Here is an 18282-nt window from a genome sequence, read left to right on the forward strand (position 1 = left end):
CATGGTGGAGATGAGTGGGTGGAGATGTAAAGGGACCAGTGTTGCAAATGGATCCTCCTGGTGGCGTGGTCCGGGGCTTCATGGATGTTGGTGGCCAGCAGGGAAGCGAGAAGGGTGCGAAGATGCACAATGGGAGCATAGGAGATGACCCCGCAAGGAGGGGGTGGACAGGCGCTGAGTGGAGGTGTGGGTGGGGAATGAGAGGCCTCCACACTGGGCTGCTGCAGAGGTGGCGTGTTCCGGGAGGGCCGGAGTGTGGAGGCCTGTTCCCATCACCACTGTATCCCCACGCCTGGCTCCAGGCCTGGCCAGAGGTTCTGGACTGGGAGTGCTTTGTCTGCCCTACAGACTCACCTGCTGTGCGTGTTGCTACAGCAGGGAGGTGCTGGGGGCGCTGTCCTGGGACAACCATCAGCGTGATGCACGTTGAGTCCCTGGGCACATGTGAGCTCCTTTACGAGCTACGTCCTTCAAATTAGACAAGAAGAAACCAAGGCCGAGAGAGAGAAAAAACTTGACCAGGTTCCCACAGCTTGAATGTGGTGGCGCTGCCTGGCTGGTACCCCTTCCTGGAGGGGGTCTGTGGTCATGTCCTGGAGGCCAAGGCCTGGATGTGGGATGGGGGGCACTCTGTGCAGCGGGTCAACACCTGCCTCTTCGGCCTTGGTGGGCCTGACCCAAGGACGGAGGGTACCCAGGTCTGGGGGCTGAGGGATGGGTGTCCACTGCAGAGCCCTCAGAAATGACTGGTCCTGGATGGCAGTCCCTGGAGAGACAGCTCCCCTTTGAGAGGTGGGCAAATGTGGCCATGCCCAGCCTTGGAAGAGGTGCAGTCTGACCGGCCACCCCGACTGCTGAGATGCAGGACTCAGGACCCCGTGTTGTCCTTGGCCAGGCGGCCAGCTTGCCCTGTGGGGCTTTGGGGTTCTCCTCTCCGAGCTTGTTTCCCCAGCGTCCTGGAGAAGCCAGGGAAAAAGTCAGCCTGTGTTCCCACTGTAAATGGTCCACATCCCCTCCAAGCTCCCTTTGTGTGTCTCCAAGCTGGACTGCAGGGATCAGAGCTGTGCTGCCCGTGCAGCATCCACCGGCCCCTGGGAATGAGGGGAATGCGGTCACAGAGCCGTCACTTGGACCTCGGCGCCCTCGGCTGGTGGCGGCCAAGGTCTCCCAGCACCCAGGCCGCTGGGAGTCTCTAAAGGGGAGTGGTGGGGCTCGACTGTCCCCTCCCCCTCAAGTTTGCTCTGTCCTGGGCAGGCTGTAGTCCCAGTTGAGAAGCTGTGCCCCCTTGGGTGTTTTAGGGGTTCAGGATGAGCGTTGAAAAGCCCTGGGGGAGAGCAGAAGGCTCAGGGACCCGTCTAGGGTGTGGCGTCCCATGTGGGCGTCAGCATGGCCGCAGAAGAACCACTCTTCAGGCCTACCCATGCCTGCTAGGCCACGCTTCTTCAGAAGTGGCCACAACTCTCCTGACGTCTCCGGAGCCGGTCATTCTGCCCAGTGGGACTTCAGCTGCCCCTGGACACTTCAGCTGTAGGCTGCGACCTGTTGCCAGGAAGCAGAGGGCCGGTGAGGGAGCCGTAGCAGCCGTGGCGGGGACGGTGGACGGCCAGGGCTTCCCCCCGCCCTCTCTCACTTGGTTTCTGTAATGAGGAAGTTCTCCGCCGCTCAGTTTCCTTTCCCTCGCTGAGCGCCTGAAACAGGAAGTCAGTCAGTTAAGCTGGTGGCAGCAGCCGAGGCCACCAAGAGGCAACAGGCAGCAGGTTGCAGCAGAGGGGCCTCCGCTTCCCTCGGTAGCGTGTAGGTCGTGGGGGTGCCCGCTGGCCCGGCCGAGGAGGTCCACGCCCACCATGGTCCCCTGCTGGAACCACGGCAACATCACCCGCTCCAAGGCGGAGGAGCTGCTGTCCAGGACGGGCAAGGATGGGAGCTTCCTCGTGCGTGCCAGCGAGTCCATCTCCCGGGCATACGCGCTCTGCGTGCTGTGAGTACAACCTGCTCCTTCCCCGGGCACAGAGATGACAGAGGGGCTTAGAGGGGGCCCAGCACTGGGATGGGTTGTTCTTATGTCACAGGACAGAGTGATCTGACATGCACACTTCCCCGTCACCCTGTCGAGGACCTTGTCCTTGGACCTTGGCCTTAGAGTTCAGAGAGCTGGTCTCGTGGCAGGTTTTGCAGCCTTGGAGCTGTCAGAACCACTCCGAGGCCTGATCTTACACCCCAGCTTCCCATGAGCTGTGTGGTGCCCGGGGCTTCCTTGGAGTCTGGGGAACAAGAGAAGGGAGTTTGGGCTTTTTGAACCAGGAAGAAGCTCAGGGCTCCTTGGAGGTGGGTGTGTTAGAGATCAGTTCAAAGATGCCCAGCTCAGAAACCCTGAGAAGAGCAAAGGTGGAAAGGGGGACCCTTCCTGGAGCACCCAGGCTTTGGGCCCCTGGAGGCAGCTGTTGTTTGGCAAGCCAAGAATATGGGCTGAGTTTAATCAAGAAAGGACTTTCCGTTCGCTCAGAAGCTGCTTTCAGAGGCCTGGGAGCAGAGGAAGTCACCATTACCACGAGTGAGCAGCCTCTTCTCTCTCTCCTGAGCACTTGGCTGTGACCGCTGCCCACCCCCACCCCCTCAATTTGGGTCTCTGTCACCATCAACTCCTCCCACTGCCCGGTTGGGGATGTTACTGAATGTGCCAGCTGTGCTAACAATGGAGGAACCAGCCACTTGCTGAAGGTTCCTTTCTAAAACTGCCTTCCTGTCCAGTGTCTGAAGGAGGCCCTTGCCCTGCAGCTCTTGGTCTAATCACAGGAGGCCCTTGCCCTGCAGCTCTTGGTCTAATCATTTTGCCGAGGCCTCAGGCAGTGCCAGGGTGTAGTCAGGGAAGCGTGTGTCCACTTGAACATCTCAAGTAGCATCCCCGGGCTAGCAGAAATGTTCCCCCAAGCAGAGAGGGCCTTGCCCTTCTTCAGGCAGGAGGGGAAGTGGGTGATGAACACAGACCTGTTTTGAATACTGACTCACAGCTGGGGCCTGCTGTGCTAAGCGTTTGTTAGTCCATTTCATCCTCACCACAACCTGAAGTGAAGGTCCTGTCAAAAGCCCCACTTTGCAGATGAGGAATCTGAGGCCCTGGCAGGTTAAGTGGGTGACCACTGTCAAAGCCACGGCCATCTGCCCCCAGAGGCTGCAGCTGAGACCAGCAGCCTGTGGCCCAACCTCTCTTGCTCCCACTCCAGCGGGGCGTGCATATAGCCTTGGGGGGCTGGAGGCAGAAGCAAGGGCAGCCGGAGAGTTTACAGGGTCAGCCGGGGCACTGGAAGCCAACCCAGGCTCACAGCTGGTCGCTGGCCTGTGCTGGCAGTCTGCAGCCCCACCTCCAAAGACTGGTTTCCTGTGCCCCCTCTCTCATGCCTCAGGGGAAGGAACGCAGGCCCAGGCTGCCTGGACTTCCCCAATGGGGACCTGCTGCTGCCGGGGCCTTAGAACGGGCAGGAAGATTCTCTTAGGCATCTCACAAGCCCAGTCTGACTCCACCCGGCCTATGTGGATTATTTGGATTTCTCTCCTGGCCCAATGGGATCTTGTCCTGGCTGCTTGGTGTTGGCTGAGCCGAGGGCTTCCAGGGCCCCATCTCGTTAACCTTCGATGCAGCCCTTTGACCAGGGCTTTGTGGTTGCTCAAGTTACAGACATGGGGTGTGGGTCTCTCTGACTTCAAGTTGTGAGCATCTTAATGTCTAGGATCAGCCTGAGCCAGAGTCAGAGCTGGAAAGGTCTTGGAAAAGCTCTGGTGCAACAGCCCTGGCTTTTCAGGGGGTAGACAGAGTGCAGCACGCCTGAGGCCTTTATCCACCATGCTGACTGGGGGCAAAACTGCTGGGTTGCAGGCCAGTTCCCGTATTCCTTCCTCCACCTCTTCTCTCGGAACCCTTGTCTGCACTGAGTTACTCTCAGAGTCATGACAGGTGTGCAGTGTCTGTTCCTTAGAGAGGGACCTGTGGTGCCCACAGATGTCCACTATCCTCTTAGCCAAAGCCTCATCAGCCTCCTATCCTGAGGCTGCTGGGTGGCAAACACCAGGAGCCCCACCCCTTGGCCAGGCAAACCCTGGGCTCAGGGTTCCCCTTTCTCCTCTGCTCAGTGTAGGAAGCTCCCCTTCCTGCAGGGTCAGGCTCCACTGTAGGCTGTGGGACGCAATGGACCTGCAGACTTTCCACACATCTGCAGGCTTCATGTGGCCGCCACCCTGGATTTTGCCAATTACGGAGATTTTAAAACTAAAAAGTAATTAATGAATGATAACAGACTGTCATCTTCCAACACCTCATTTCTTGAAAGAAAGCAGCCTTTGACACCAAAAAAGGCAGGAAGGGCATTAAAAAAAAAAAAAAAAAAGACCAGTCATTTAAAGCAAAGAGATTGAACTTCTTGAAAAACAAACCCCACCACCCTTAGTTTTCTCTGTTCCCTGCGGAGTGGCCGCAGCCTGATGGAAATGGCAAAGGCAGGCAGTCCCAGGTGAGGGGTGTGCAGGGCAGCTGGGTTTTCTGCAGCTGCAGAAGTAGTAGCCTTTGCTCCCCAGCCCTGGAAACCTGGAGCCACCCTGCTCTAGAAGTGACTGCAGAAGGAAGCCACACATTGACCCTCCTGCCCTAGCAAAGTCCATGGGAAAAGTACACACGCCCCACGACCCCTCAGATCCCCCAGGTGTCCCGACCTCATCCTGCCTGGGCCCCAGTGGCGTTCCCTCCCACGCCTCCCCTGGTGGGCAGGGGGACGATGGCTGGAGTTTCCACCTGATGGTTTGGGCAAGTGTGCCTGGGGTGTCGGAAACAGAGCAACCTCACCAGGGAGGGCCTTTGTGCTCAGGAAAGAGGACAGGATTTGACTATGTAAATGGACTTGAGCGGGGGGTTGGACATCAAAAGACAGGGCTGCAATTCAGTGCCACCACGTGACTTAGGAGTGCACATTCTGCCCACACCCAGCAAACCCTGCATTTCCTCGAGAGAGGTCAGCCCCGTCACCTACCACTGGGCAGGAAAGCTTTGATCTCACCTCAGCAGTTTGGAAAGCCCTGCTTGACAGGGAGTCTGGGGCTCCATCTCGGGGCACAGAGACTTGCAGCAGGAAGATGCAGTTGGCTGCTTGGTTTGAATCCAGCTCTGCCATCTTGCAGCCAGGGGCTCTTCTAAGCAGGGCCTATGTCATCCCCACCTGGTTCCCGCTCAAATCCCCCACAGGGTTGGCCCTGCTCCGGGGAGAGTCTGTGGGTGCCTTGAGGGGGACGTTGGGTGCATTGTGGATGGGAGACATTAAGAGCTGTCAGGCTCATGTCCTCTCCTGCCATGCAGGGGCCAGCACACCTGGCAGGGCCTCATGCTGCAAAGAAGAGATGCCTTGGGAATGGGGTCAGTCAATGTAAGGGTCCATGGGCCGGCTGAGCCAGCATCCGCTTACGCAATCTGCACAGGCAAAGCTGATCAAAGGCCCAACATCAACATACACCCTGCCCTCTCTGCAGGAGCAGCCGGGGCCCAGGACTGGGCCTCGGGTGGCCAGCTCAGCTGGCTGCCATCCAGCCTGGAGCTGCCCAGGAGGGCGGCATTCCCACCCAACCACTCCAGAGAGAGGGGTCTTCTCTCATGGGGGAGGCGAAGGCACGTGGCTGCCTTTGGCTCAGAAACCAATACCTGGTCTGGCCACAGCTGACTGTGGTTTTGGTTTCCCTCCACATGTGGCCTTCCACATGCCACCCAGGCACCATGGCAGGGTCTGGCTCACCCCTTTCTGGGGGCAGTGTAGACAGTGCACCAGACAGTCCTGGACCCAGTGGCTTCACCTACACCACAAGAAAGAGGGGAAAGCCCGAGAAGGATATCTGTTGGCCTCTAGGGGCTTGTTACACTGTTTCTTCTGCACATGTTGAGTGCCTTCTCCGAGGGGAATTTTGTTGAACAGAGCAGACCCTAAACCTTGCTCCACTAACAGAAGGTTGTTACCAACCTGCTCTGCCTAACAACAGCAGGCAACTTCCAAAGAGCTATGTGCCAGGCACGATTCTAGGCTTATATTGACTCATTTGATGTCCATGAAGACTTTCAAAGGAAGTCCTAGTATCCCCATTTACAGATGGGGAAACTGAGGCACAGAGTGGTTTATGGAACAGGCCTAGTTTACAGGACTAACAACTAACAGAGCCCAGGACTTGCATGCATGCTCTTCCTGTAAGCGAGAAACAGAGACCATAAGGTGTCCTGTGTGGGGCGGGGAAAAGCCTGGAGAGGGAATTTCTGGTGATGGAGCCACAAAGAAGGGGCTTGGGAGGGTGGAACTCCTAACCTCAAAGAGTCCAGCAGAGGTGGAAAGCTGTGGTATGAGCGGTGGCTAAGTCCCCCTTTTGAAGCTTCAGTAAAATAGACACTGGTAATTATTTTTGTGCAAATGCAACAAGGCACTATTTTTCATACCTGATATTGACAGTCAGTGGGAAAAAATGCTGGCTCAGGCAGTAGCCAGAACTACTGACATCTGGTTCACACCAGAAAGCAGGCCAAGGGGCTTTGTCCAAGGCTAACTGTGCCGAGTTTTCTCTCTGCATGCAAGACCAGGAAGGGGTGATGTGCCCTGGAAGGCCTATGTATTTCACTCACTAACTGTACCTTCCATGTGAAGTGATGCAGAGCAAGCATGTTAAAACGGAGTCTCTCCAGGTTTTCTGTGCCCATACTCAGCCCCCCCAGAAAAGTCCTTTTGAGGCCAGAGATAGGCTCCAGTTTTGGTGCTTTGCATGTTTGTCTACCTGGTAGGTCAAATTCATAAATTCATGAACACAATCAGCACTTCTCGTGGGTTTTCTTTTCTTTTTTTTTTTTTTTTTTTGACAGAGTCTTGCTCTGTCACCCAGGCTGGAGTGCAGTGGTGCGATCTTGGCTCACTGCAACCTCTGCCTCCCAGGTTCAAGTGATTCTCCTACCTCAGCCTCCCAAGCAGCTGGGATTACAGGTGCCTGCCACCACACGGGGCTAATTTTTTTCTTTTTATCTTAATCTCAGGTGATCTGGCCTCTTCGGCCTCCCAAAGTGCTAAGATTACAGGCATGAGCCACTTCACCCAGCCTCTCTCTTTCTTTCTTTCTTTCAGACAGAGTCTTGCTCTGTCACACAGGCTTAAGTGCAGTGGTGTGATCTTGGCTCACTGCAACCTCCACCTCCAGGATTCAAGCAGTTCTTCTGCCTCAGTTTCCCAAGTAGCTGGGATTACAGGTACCCGCCACCACACCTGGCTAATTTTTGTATTTTTAGTAGAGATGGAGTTTTACCATGCTGGCCAGGCTGGTCTCGAACTCCTGACCTCGTGATCCACCTGCCTTGGCCTCCCAAAGTGCTGGGATTACAGGTGTGAGCCACCGCACCTAGGCTTATTTATTTATTTATTTATTTTTGAGACAGGATCTCACGCTGTTGCCCAGGTTGGAGTGCAGTGGCACAGTCACGGCTCACTGCAGCCTCACTTGATCAAGCGATCCTCCTGCCTCAGCTTCCTGAGTAGCTGGGATTCCAGGTACAAGTCACCAAGCCTGGCTAATCTTTTTTATGTAGAGACAGGGTTTTGCTATGTTGCCCACGCTGGTCCCCAACTCCTGGAGTCAAGTCAGTCTCCCACCTTGGCCTCCCGAAGTGCTGGTGTGAGCCACTCACAAGTGTGAGCCACTGCATGCAGCTTCACATCAGCATTTCTCAATTGGTGCCATCTCCCTGCACACGAACCCTTGCGTCATGACGACACGTGGTCCTTGCAGCCAGGCCTTTCTCCTCACCCCAGACGTAGAGTGAGAGGAGCTCTGCTCTTCCCTCTATAATTCGTACCATGTTGTGCACTCCTGAGCAGCGCAGCTCTGTGGTCGGCTGGCTGTGGTGTGCTGCATTTGCAAATGTTAACCTTCCTGTGCCAACCCCGCCTCTTCAGGGTGGAGTGACGATGACAAGGCCAAAGTCCACTCATTGGATTATTTTTTCAAATTGAAGTATAATCCATATTCTATATAATCACCCTTTCTATGGTGTACAATTCTTAATTTTTTTTTTTTTCCGAGACAGAGTCTTGCTCTGTTGCCCAGGCTGGAGTGCAGTGGCACGATCTCAGTGCACTGCAGCCTCTGCCTCCCAGGTTCAAGTGATTCTCCTGCCTCAGCCTCCCAAGTAGCTGGTATTATAGGCACACACCACCATGCCCGGCTAATTTTTTTTTTTTTCTTTTTGAGACAGTCTCACCCTTGTTGCCCAGGCTGGAATGCAGTGGTGTGGTCTCGGTTCACTGTAACCTCTGCCTCCTGAGTTCAAGCAGTCCTCTGCCCCAGCTTCCGAAATAGCTGGGATTACAGGTGCCTACCACCACATACAGCTAATTTTTGTATTTTTAGTAGAGATGGGATTTCACCATGTTGGCCAGACTGGTCTCGAACTCCTGACCTCAGGTGATCCACCCACGTCAGCCTCCTAAAGTGCTGGGATTACAGGTGTCACGGCCACCATGCCCAGCCCTGGTGTACAATTCTTTTTTTTTTTATTTTGAGATGGAGTCTCGCTCTGTCGCCCAGGCTGGAGTGCAGTGGCCAGATCTCAGCTCACTGCAAGCTCCGCCTCCCGGGTTCACGCCATTCTCCTGCCTCAGCCTCCCGAGTAGCTGGGACTACAGGCACCCGCCACCTCACCCGGCTAGTTTTTTTGGTTTTTTTTTTTGTATTTTTTAGTAGAGACGGGGCTTCACCGTGTTAGCCAGGATGGTCTCGATCTCCTGACCTCATGATCCGCCCGTTTCAGCCTCCCAAAGTGCTGGGATTACAGAGTTGAGCCACCATGCCCAGCCCTGGTATACAATTCTTTATTGTGTTTTTAGTGCATTCACAATGTTATGAAACCAACACCACTGTCTAATTCAAGGACATTCTCAATACCTCAAAAAGAAACCCTGTACCCATTGCAGTCACTCCCTATTCCCTCTCCACCCAACCCCTGGCAACAACTAAATGACTTTTTGTCTACGGATTTATCTTTTCCGGATGTTTCATAACTGGAAACATAGGACATGTGGATTTTGGGGTCAGCTTCTTTCACTGAGCACAATGCTCTCAGGCTTCATCTGTGTTGCAGCGTGAATCATTCCTCTCCAGGGCTGACTAATGAGCCACGGTACTGAAAGAACCACATTCTGTTTATCCATTCATCAGTTGACAGGCATTTGGGTTGTTTCCATTTTGGGCTATAATGAATAATGCTGCGACGAACATTCACACACAAGGTTTTGTGCAAACATACATTTTCAACATTCTTGGGTATATATCTAGGAGCAGAATTGCTGGGTCATTTAAGTCTAACACTTTGAGGAACTGCTAAACTGTTTTCCTTGGTGGATCCGCCATTTTGCCTTCCTACCAGCAATGTCTGAGGGTTCCCATGTCTCCACTTTCTTATCAGTGCTTGTTATTATCTTTTTTATTATAGCCATCCTAGTGGGTGTGAAGGGACATCTTACTGTGGTTTTAATTTGCATTTCTCTAATGGTTAATGATGCCAAACCTGTTTTCTCATGCTTAATGGCCATTCGTATTTGGAGAAATGTCAATTCAGATCCTTTGCACATTTAGAAAACAGGGTTGTTTGTCTTTTCCTTATTTCACTGGGTTATTGAGAGGATAAAATGGAAAAATGTGAGTGACATTTATAGCCCAAGGCCAGGCATGTGGTAACCTCCCACTGAATGCTTCGCACACATAAAAATCATGCTGGCGCTGGGCAAGGTGGCTCATGCCTGTAATCCCAGCACTTTGGGAGGCCGAGGTGGGTGGATCACCTGAGGTCGGGAGTTCGAGACCAGCCTCACCAACATGGAGAAACCCTATCTCTACTACAAATACAAAAACTTAACTGGGGATGGTGGCGCATGCCTGTAATCCCAGCTACTCGGGAGGCTGAGGCAGGAGAATTGCTTGAACCTGGGAGACGGAGGTTGCAGTGAGCCGAGATAGTGCCCTTGCACTCCAGCCTGGGCGACAAGAGCAAAACTCCGTCTCAGAAAGAAAAAAAAATCATGCTGGTGATCAGGCATGGTGGTTCATACCTGTAATCCCAGTACTTTGGGAGGCCGAGGCAGGCGGATCACGAGGTCAGGAGTTTGAGACCAGCCTGGCCAACACAGTGAAACCCTGTCTCTACTAAAAATACAAAAAATTAGCCGGGTGTGGATTGAGACCATTCTGGCCAACACAGTGAAACCCTGTCTCTACTAAAAATACAAAAAAATTAGCTGGGCATGGTGGCGGGTGCCTGTAATCCCAGCTACTTGGGAGACTGAGGCAGGAGAATTGCCTGAACCCAGGAGGTGGAGCTTGCAGTGAGCCGAGATCGTGCCCCTGCACTCCAGCCTGGGCGACAGAGATAGACTCTAAGAAAAAAACAAAAAAAAAAACATGCTGGCAATTAGTCTTTATGAGCTAAAAGTGACTAGTGACATCTCAGAAGCAGAGGAGTACAGGGCTGCTCTGTGAAGGACATTCCACACAGAGGAGAGAGGAGAATGGGGGCAGAGGATTGCTTCGGAAACTTCCTGGAGGCCTCCGGGGGATGCTGAGCTGTCACTTGAGGCCTCTTCAGAGGAAGCACTCGGAGAGATGGAAGCAGGAAGAGGACTGAGTGACGCCCCCGTGACTGAGGCTGCTGGGGCCAGGCTGGGAGCCTGGAAGCCGGCAGGAGGAAGAGATGGGGACACGGAGGCAGGCAGAGTGAAACCAGGGGCAATGAACATGACGTCAGGAAGAAAGGCAGGCATCTGAAGACCACTAGGCTCCAATTGTGGGGGTCAGTGCAGAGGGGACTGAAGTCCTGAGGCTGAGGACGATGGAAGGAGCACAGCGTGTTCTATGACGGGGAGACTCAGGGTTGACAGCTGCGGCAGCACGTGAGGACCAGATTCTCTCCCCTGCTCACTTCACGCTCCCATTGTCCCCTTTCATTAGAAAAACACCATGTTAACAAGTGCAGGCCCCTAACAGTTTGGGGTCAATACTTATCGTAAACAACCCCATGGAGGGCTGGCCCTGAGAGATCAGCTGGGACCTCCCCAGAGCAGAGAGGCTTGCTGGGCCACACAGCTGTCAGTGGCAATGGAGAAACAAATCTGATAAACAACGACATCCTGTTCTTTAGAGTAACTTTAAAAAATGGTATTTATACAAATCACAGAAAGTACATAGCAAAAAGCAGAAAAGTAACCACCCCATCACTGAGACACTAGCATAAACATTGTTCATTCGCTGGTGTATCTTCTTCTTCTCTCTGCCTCCCTGTGTGTATATAATTTCCATTTTGTGTATACATGTATTACATGTATATGTATAATTTTAGTCTGAGATTGCTGGCAGCATTAGCATTTTCCCATTTAGTTAGGTTTTCTTCCTAATGATCGTATTTAATAGATGTACAGGATTCTATTATGTGATGTGCCATACTTTATGAAATGATTCTTCTATTGTCAGATATTTACGTTATCAACAGCATTTTGTTGTTATAAATATGACTGATGAAGGTCTTTGTGAAGAAATATTATAAACATGTCTGGTTATAGATTCCCAGGAGTGGAATTACTAGATCAAGGGACAGGAATATTTTTAAGGCTCTTGATACAGAATGATACATTGCTTTCCAGAAATTTTGTTCCATGTATGCACCAGTAAGCTGTACAAGAGAGTGCCTGCCTCATTCTAACCTTCCTATTCTGAATATTTTCATTTCAAAACATATTACATTGCAAGGTGAAGGTGGTGAATGTTCGTTTTGATTTGCATTTGATTGTGGTCATGTTGAACTTATCTGATAGAGTTATTGATGTTCATAATCCCTCTTTCGTGAATGGTCTGTTCAATTCTCTTTGCCATTTTTCTATTGAAGCTATGATTTTTCTGTTATCTACTTGCACAAGTTTATATCACACTTGTTGCAAATATTTTTATGGTGATTTTCCTTTAAGTCTTATGATTTTTTGACATTCAGGGATTGTAAATTTTTATATAGTGAAGTCTATCAGTCTTTTCCTTTTTTCTCCCTTTGCTTTTCAATGCAGAGAATCCCTCTGCACACAGAAATTCATTTGTGCAAGGCAGGTGGGTTAGGATAGAGCCTTTGGAGCTAATAGACTTGGGCTAAGGATTCAGCAGTTTTTTTTGGTTTTGTTTTGTTTTTTGTTTTGTTCTTGAGATGAAGTCTCAGGCTGCTGCCCAGGCTGGAGTGCAATGGCGTGATCTTGGCTCACTGCAAACCTCTGCCTCCCAGGTTCAAGCAATTCTTCTGCCTCATTCTCCCAAGTAGGTGGGATTACAAGCACCCGCCACCACGCCTGGCTAATTTTTGTATTTTTTAGTAGAGATGGGGTTTCACCATATTGGCCAGGTTGGTCTCAAACTCCTGACCTTGTGATCTGCCTGCCTCAGCCTCCCAAAGTGCTGGAATTACAGGCATGAGCCACCATGCCTGGCCAGGATCCAGCAGTTTATTTAATTCCACTGGGCCTTAGTTCCTCATTTGAAAACCAGGACTAAGAATACCTATGTGGTAATGTTGTGGGGCGGATTGGATGGAAAATATGTATCACATTTTTGGCACAGCACTTGGTAAAAACAAATGAAGCAGCTATGGGTTTTTCACTTTTGTTTTGTTTGTTTGTTTGTTTTGCACTGAACCATTTAATCTCTCTGGAATTAATTTACTAAATGATGTAAGATACAGATTTAGGCTGGGCACAGTGGCTCACACCTGTAATTGCAGCACTTTGGGAGGCCAAGGCGGCTGAATCACCAGAGGTCAGGAAATCAAGACCATCCTGGCCAAGATAGCAAAATCCTGTCTCTACTAAAAAATTAAAAAAAAAAAAAATAGCTGGGCATGGTGGTGTGCACCTGTAGTTCCAGCTACCTGGGAGGCTGAGGTGGGAGAATTGCTTGAACCCAGGAGGCGGAGGTTGCAGTGAGCCAAGATTGTGCCACTGCACTCCATCCTGGGCCACAGAGTAAGACTCTGCCTCAAAAAAAAAAAAAAAAAAAAAAAGATTTATGTGTATTTTTCTCAACTAATCATCTTTCCCAAAACCTCTTACTGAATAACATTCCTTTGCCCTTTGGGGTTCCTCTTTTATAATATTTTAAGTCATATATCTTTCTTTGTGTTTATACTCTGTTCCGTGTATATCTGCTTTTCTTTCACCAATATCATAACAATCATACCACCTAATTTTATAAAAGACTTTATTATAGGTGATTTTCATATCTATTCTTCCAGGTGAACCAGCTAATAATATTGCCATTTTGGAGAAAACTACTATTGGGACTTTGATTGGAATTGCACAAAATCCATAATATAGCTTGTGTAAATTGACATTTTAGTAATATTCAGTCTTAACAAATATGGTTGTCCTTATCATTTTAAATTTTGTAATTTTCTTCATATAGATCCTGCATATTTATTGTTATAATTTCTTCTGATTATTTTATACTCTTATTACTGTTGTGAATACATTTTCCCCTACATTTCATTATAACTGATAACATACAGGGAAGTTATAGATTTTATAAATTCATCTTTTATTCTGTCACTTTACTCACTCCTCAGCATTTCAAATGGTTTTTTGGTTGCTTCTCTGGGATTTTCTTGTTTGACTCTCATGTTTGACTCTCATTTCATCTACAAATTACCATCGTTTTGTGGTGTACTTTCCAAATACTGATGACACTTATTCAGATTTCATAACTTATTGCATGGGCCAGTATTTCTAAAACACTACAGTGGGGAATATTAGAAAAAGAAAACATTGGCCGGGCGCAGTGGCTCAAGCCTGTAATCCCAGCACTTTGGGAGACTGAGACGGGCGGATCACGAGGTCAGGAGATCAAGACCATCCTGGCTAACACGGTGAAACCCCGTCTCTACTAAAAATACAAAAAACTAGTCGGGCGAGGTGGTGGGCGCCTGTAGTCCCAGCTACTCGGGAGGCTGAGGCAGGAGAATGGTGTAAACCCGGGAGGCGGAGCTTGCAGTGAGCTGAGATCCAGCCACTGCGCTCCAGCCTGGGCGACAGAGCGAGACTCCGTCTCAAAAAAAAAAAAAAAAAGAAAAAAAAGAAAAAGAAAACATCCATCTCAAGGAGACATATTGTGACAATTACTGTGGACTACCTGGGAAGGGCATGGGATAGCCTCTGTCACCTAGTTACTACTTGATAAAAGGTAATTGTTGCTGCTCATCATGTCCAAGAAGAAGTAATCTTCTTCTAGTTTTAGAAAGAGTTCTGAAGGACTGAGTATTTAATTTTTATCAAATGCCTTTTTAATATCTATTGTGATGATTATATTATATCCCTTATTTCATTTACTGGTAAAATAGCTTAATTTTTTATATTTATATTTGGTTTATATACATTAAACAATTTTGCATGATTACAATGAACTATTCTTGATATAATACTTTTTAAGGTACTCTGAAACTTATTTAGAATTTTTATATATGATTCATACTTGAGGTTGATTTATCTGATTTTGGTTATGTTATGGTTTTAAGAGTCATGTATATTTTACAAAATATTCTGGAGGCATTTATGCAGCATAATTATTATCTGATTTTTGAAATACTTAAAAAAATGTTGGTAAAGCCACTTCTTCTCAAGGCCGTTTATAATTCTTTAATATTTACTTTAATTTATTCTTTAGTATTGAATTGGTCTTGTTTTCTATTTCCTCCCATGTCACTTCTGTTAAGTTACATGTAATTTTCAGAGAAAAATCTATTCGTTAAGATTTTCAAAATTTCTGGCAAACAACCATGCATAGTTTTGTATAACTGTAAGGTTTCTCTTTTATTGTGGCCATCTTGATTTTCTTATTTCTAACTGTTGGTGGTGCCCAGGATCCTGGCAAGAAATAGATGGCATGTTCAACAGGGGTGATAAAGACAGGAATGGCAAGGCAGCCAGCGGCTGGCACCCTCAGGATCCATTCTCAACCCTGAGCTGAAGAGGCAGGGGCCAGAGCTGTGTCACCAGAACCTGGCAGGGCTGCAGCTAGGAGATCCCAGAAGTGGAGCTCTGTCCCCTGCAGCAGGCAGGGTGGGGTCAGTGGAACAGATCCGCCCATCCCCCCCCTCCACCCCACTCACCCTGCCAGTGCCTCCCTTCAGCCAAACCTGGGTGAAGCAGCCCCGGGAGATTTGCTGGCTGCACAGGGCAGGTGGAAAAGGGTAGGGAGTGGGTCTCACTGGGGGAGGGGAGGCAGGGGGAGGCTGCCCAGCTCACTTGCATTTGTTTCTTTCCTCTATTCTGTTTGTCACAGGTTTGTCCATTTAGTCTCCTACTTTTCAAGTGACAGGCTCTTATGTTGGTTTATCTCTGCTGCTTTTTGTTTTCGTGTTCTAAAAAATGATCTCTGGACCGGACACAGTGGCTCACGCCTGTAATCCCAGCACTTTGGGAAGCTGAAGCGGATCACCTGAGGTCAGGAGTTCAAGACCAGCCTGGCCAACATGGTGAAACTCCGTCTCTACTAAAAGTGCAAAAATTAACTGAGCATGGTGGGTGCTTTAATCTCAGCTACTCAAGAGGCTGAGGCAGGAGAATAGCTTGAACTCGGGAGGCAGAGGTTGCAGTGAGCCAAGATGGCGCCATTGCACTCCAACCTGGGCGACAAGAGTGAAACTCGATCTCAAAAAAAAAAAAAAAGAAGAAGAAAACCTCTGTCTTTTTAGGAAGCCCTGTTGCATCTGCAGGACTCAGATCAGTTTCTGTATTTCTCTTCTTCCCTCTCTTTTTAAAATCTTTGTCTTTTCCTCTAGTACCACTTTCTTGAGTGTGTCTTTTTCCTCGTTCACTTTCTCCAATCCATAGCTGCTATTTCCTGCCTCTGTCGTGTGTTAAATTCTGACTCTAAATATCTCGGCTGTTCCCTAACAGTCAGTTTTCTTTATCTCAGTTTGCTTGATTTTCATGATCGATGCCTCCAATTTCTGATATGCAGTGGTCTCTCTAGTCTTCCTGAGTTCACAAATCAGACTTGTCCAGAATGTATTTTTATCAGTGATTATATTTAAGATGGAAGTAACTCCTTGGAGTCCTTAGGAAAATGCCCTTTTCTGAGTGGTGACATGTTTTCATAGGTCAGGTGATTTTTGTTTTCTGACAAAGAACTGTCAAGAACAGTTGGATCAGATTTGTTCAGAGTGGGTTAAAACGACTGCCACAGATGTGGGTGGGAGATGCCAATTCAAGATCCAGTCGGTACTGGAGCCAGAGATGAGGGTGTGGTGAGACACACAGCGGATGGGCTCCCTCTGGGGGCGAGGAGGGGGTGCCTCATACCTGGGTCTTGGCTTTGAGCAGCTGTCGGACAAGGAATAGCCCGCTGGACCCCCCAAGCTGTTGTGGGGGTGCTCAGCCGGCTCCCAATAATCCTTGGCCACCCTCACCTCCATCTCTCACCTCCTGGCCAGCTGAGCCACCTGCTAATGCTTTCTCCCTCCTAGAGGGGCCCAGGTTAGCAAGAAATGGCCTCTTTCAATTCATCAACTTTAGCTTTCTCTCTGGCTGCAATTCTTCAAGGTTTGGAGTTGCGAATGGTGAACACCTTGTTTCCCGAGGTTGCCACACATTTTCTTGTCCTTCTGCATTGGTGCAAATGGTTTTTTTGTGTTTTTTTTTTTTTTTTTAATGCAGGGTTTTCCAGCCCCTGTTCTCCCACCCCATCTTGTCCAGAAATCTGCAAAAACACGTCTTAAGAAAATGCAAAAACACAGACAAAAGCATTAGAAATTAGAAATGATATGTAACAAGAGTCACAAAAGGATTTAAAAGCAATTACAGGAGCAGATCAGCAAAGCGAGATAGGAACACAAAGAGGTTCTTGAATTTTATAGTTTGATTCTCTGTCTCTCTGCGGGTCCCTCCATGGTGAAGATGTTCCTGGGCCTGGCTGTCAGTGTTCATTTGGCTAGGAAGGGCCATACAGAAATGCTAAGATTTATCTGAAAGGATCAAACACGATGATGTTTCTTCCTACTTCCACAGGCTTGTCCTCCCGTATTAGGTAGAACTTCTCTTACCACATCAGGGTTGACCTGGTCTAGGAATGCCCTTCTGCTGAGAGGCACCTTCCTGCTTCTTCTTTGCCTCCACACTCAGCACAGGGTGGGCACCTGTCATCACCTAGCACCTGTGGGAGTCACATGGGAAACTTGCTGGAAGCCCCTCTTCATTTGGGAATGGAACAATCTCATTTGTTAGCACAAGGAAGTACTGTTGGGCCCAGTGCTATCCTAACCTGGATCTCCAATGGGAATAATCCTGATCCGATGACTCTGAAAGGCCACCTAGTCACTGGGAGGAGTCTCAGCTCAGAGCCAGTGTTAGCATGACAAGGTGCTACCAAATCACCACAAAGAGCTGGGCGAGGGCTGGGCGGGACCCACTGCCCCCAAAGAGCAGTGAGCACGTTTTCCAGGTCATGTTCCAGGGCAGCAATTGCCAAACACTATTTAGTGGTGGAATCTTTGCTTTAAACATTTTGGCATGTAAGATATTGTGTGTGTATGTGCATGTGTATATACAAGTATACATGCATGCATGTTTCATGTATACACATGTATGCATATGTTGTGTGTGCACATGTACGTATGTGTTTGTGTATGTATATAGGACCAGAGTGAAGTACAAACTGCTGGTGGGGGGAGTAGGCCAAGTGAGCACCCTCTTCCACCACCTGGCAGAGACCCTACACCCATGCAATACAGTTTGGTACTACTGCTCGCCCGCTGACTGTGTGTGGCAGGGCTGGTGAGGTGTGTGTTGGGTGGTGCTGTATGTTTTCCCTTGAAGGTTGAAAGTGATTCAGCCACGGGAGTCAGAATGTCCAGCCCTGTGCATTGGCTGTGCAGGGTCATTAACATCTGCTGAGATGTTACTGTCTAACGGGGAAGTATCTTCTTCTTCTTATACTAGCTTTTGAATTATGTTTTGGTAACATGGAGCTGTTTCTTTGTTTCAATGTTTCTAGAACATCTTTGAAAAAGCCATAAAGGTTTTTCTGTCACACTTGATTGAACCAGGAAGGCTTTCCTGTTCTGTGCGACTGCCTCTGACTCTCTCTTCATGACTATGTTCTTTCTCTCTGTCTACAGGCTGATGTTCTTTCTCTCTGTCTACAGGCTGATGTTCTTCCTCTCTGTCTACAGGCTGATGTTCTCTCTTTCTGTCTACAGGCTGATGTTCT

The 18282-nt window shown here is 49.2% G+C and overlaps 1 protein-coding gene across 1 annotated transcript in view; it reads left to right on the forward strand.

Annotated features, from left to right (window-relative positions):
- Positions 1–1255: 1255 nt before the first annotated feature.
- INPP5D (inositol polyphosphate-5-phosphatase, 145kDa) overlaps positions 1256–18282 on the forward strand; it is a 161908-nt gene continuing 144881 nt past the window's right edge. The window contains 1 exon segment of the mRNA XM_011952024.1: positions 1256–1978. Within this exon segment, the coding sequence (XP_011807414.1) occupies positions 1845–1978 (134 nt within the window). The 5' untranslated portion in view covers positions 1256–1844.

This window comes from Colobus angolensis, unplaced genomic scaffold, assembly GCF_000951035.1.
Source record: "Colobus angolensis palliatus isolate OR3802 unplaced genomic scaffold, Cang.pa_1.0 Scaffold33, whole genome shotgun sequence".
NCBI classification, from domain to species: domain Eukaryota; kingdom Metazoa; phylum Chordata; class Mammalia; order Primates; family Cercopithecidae; genus Colobus; species Colobus angolensis.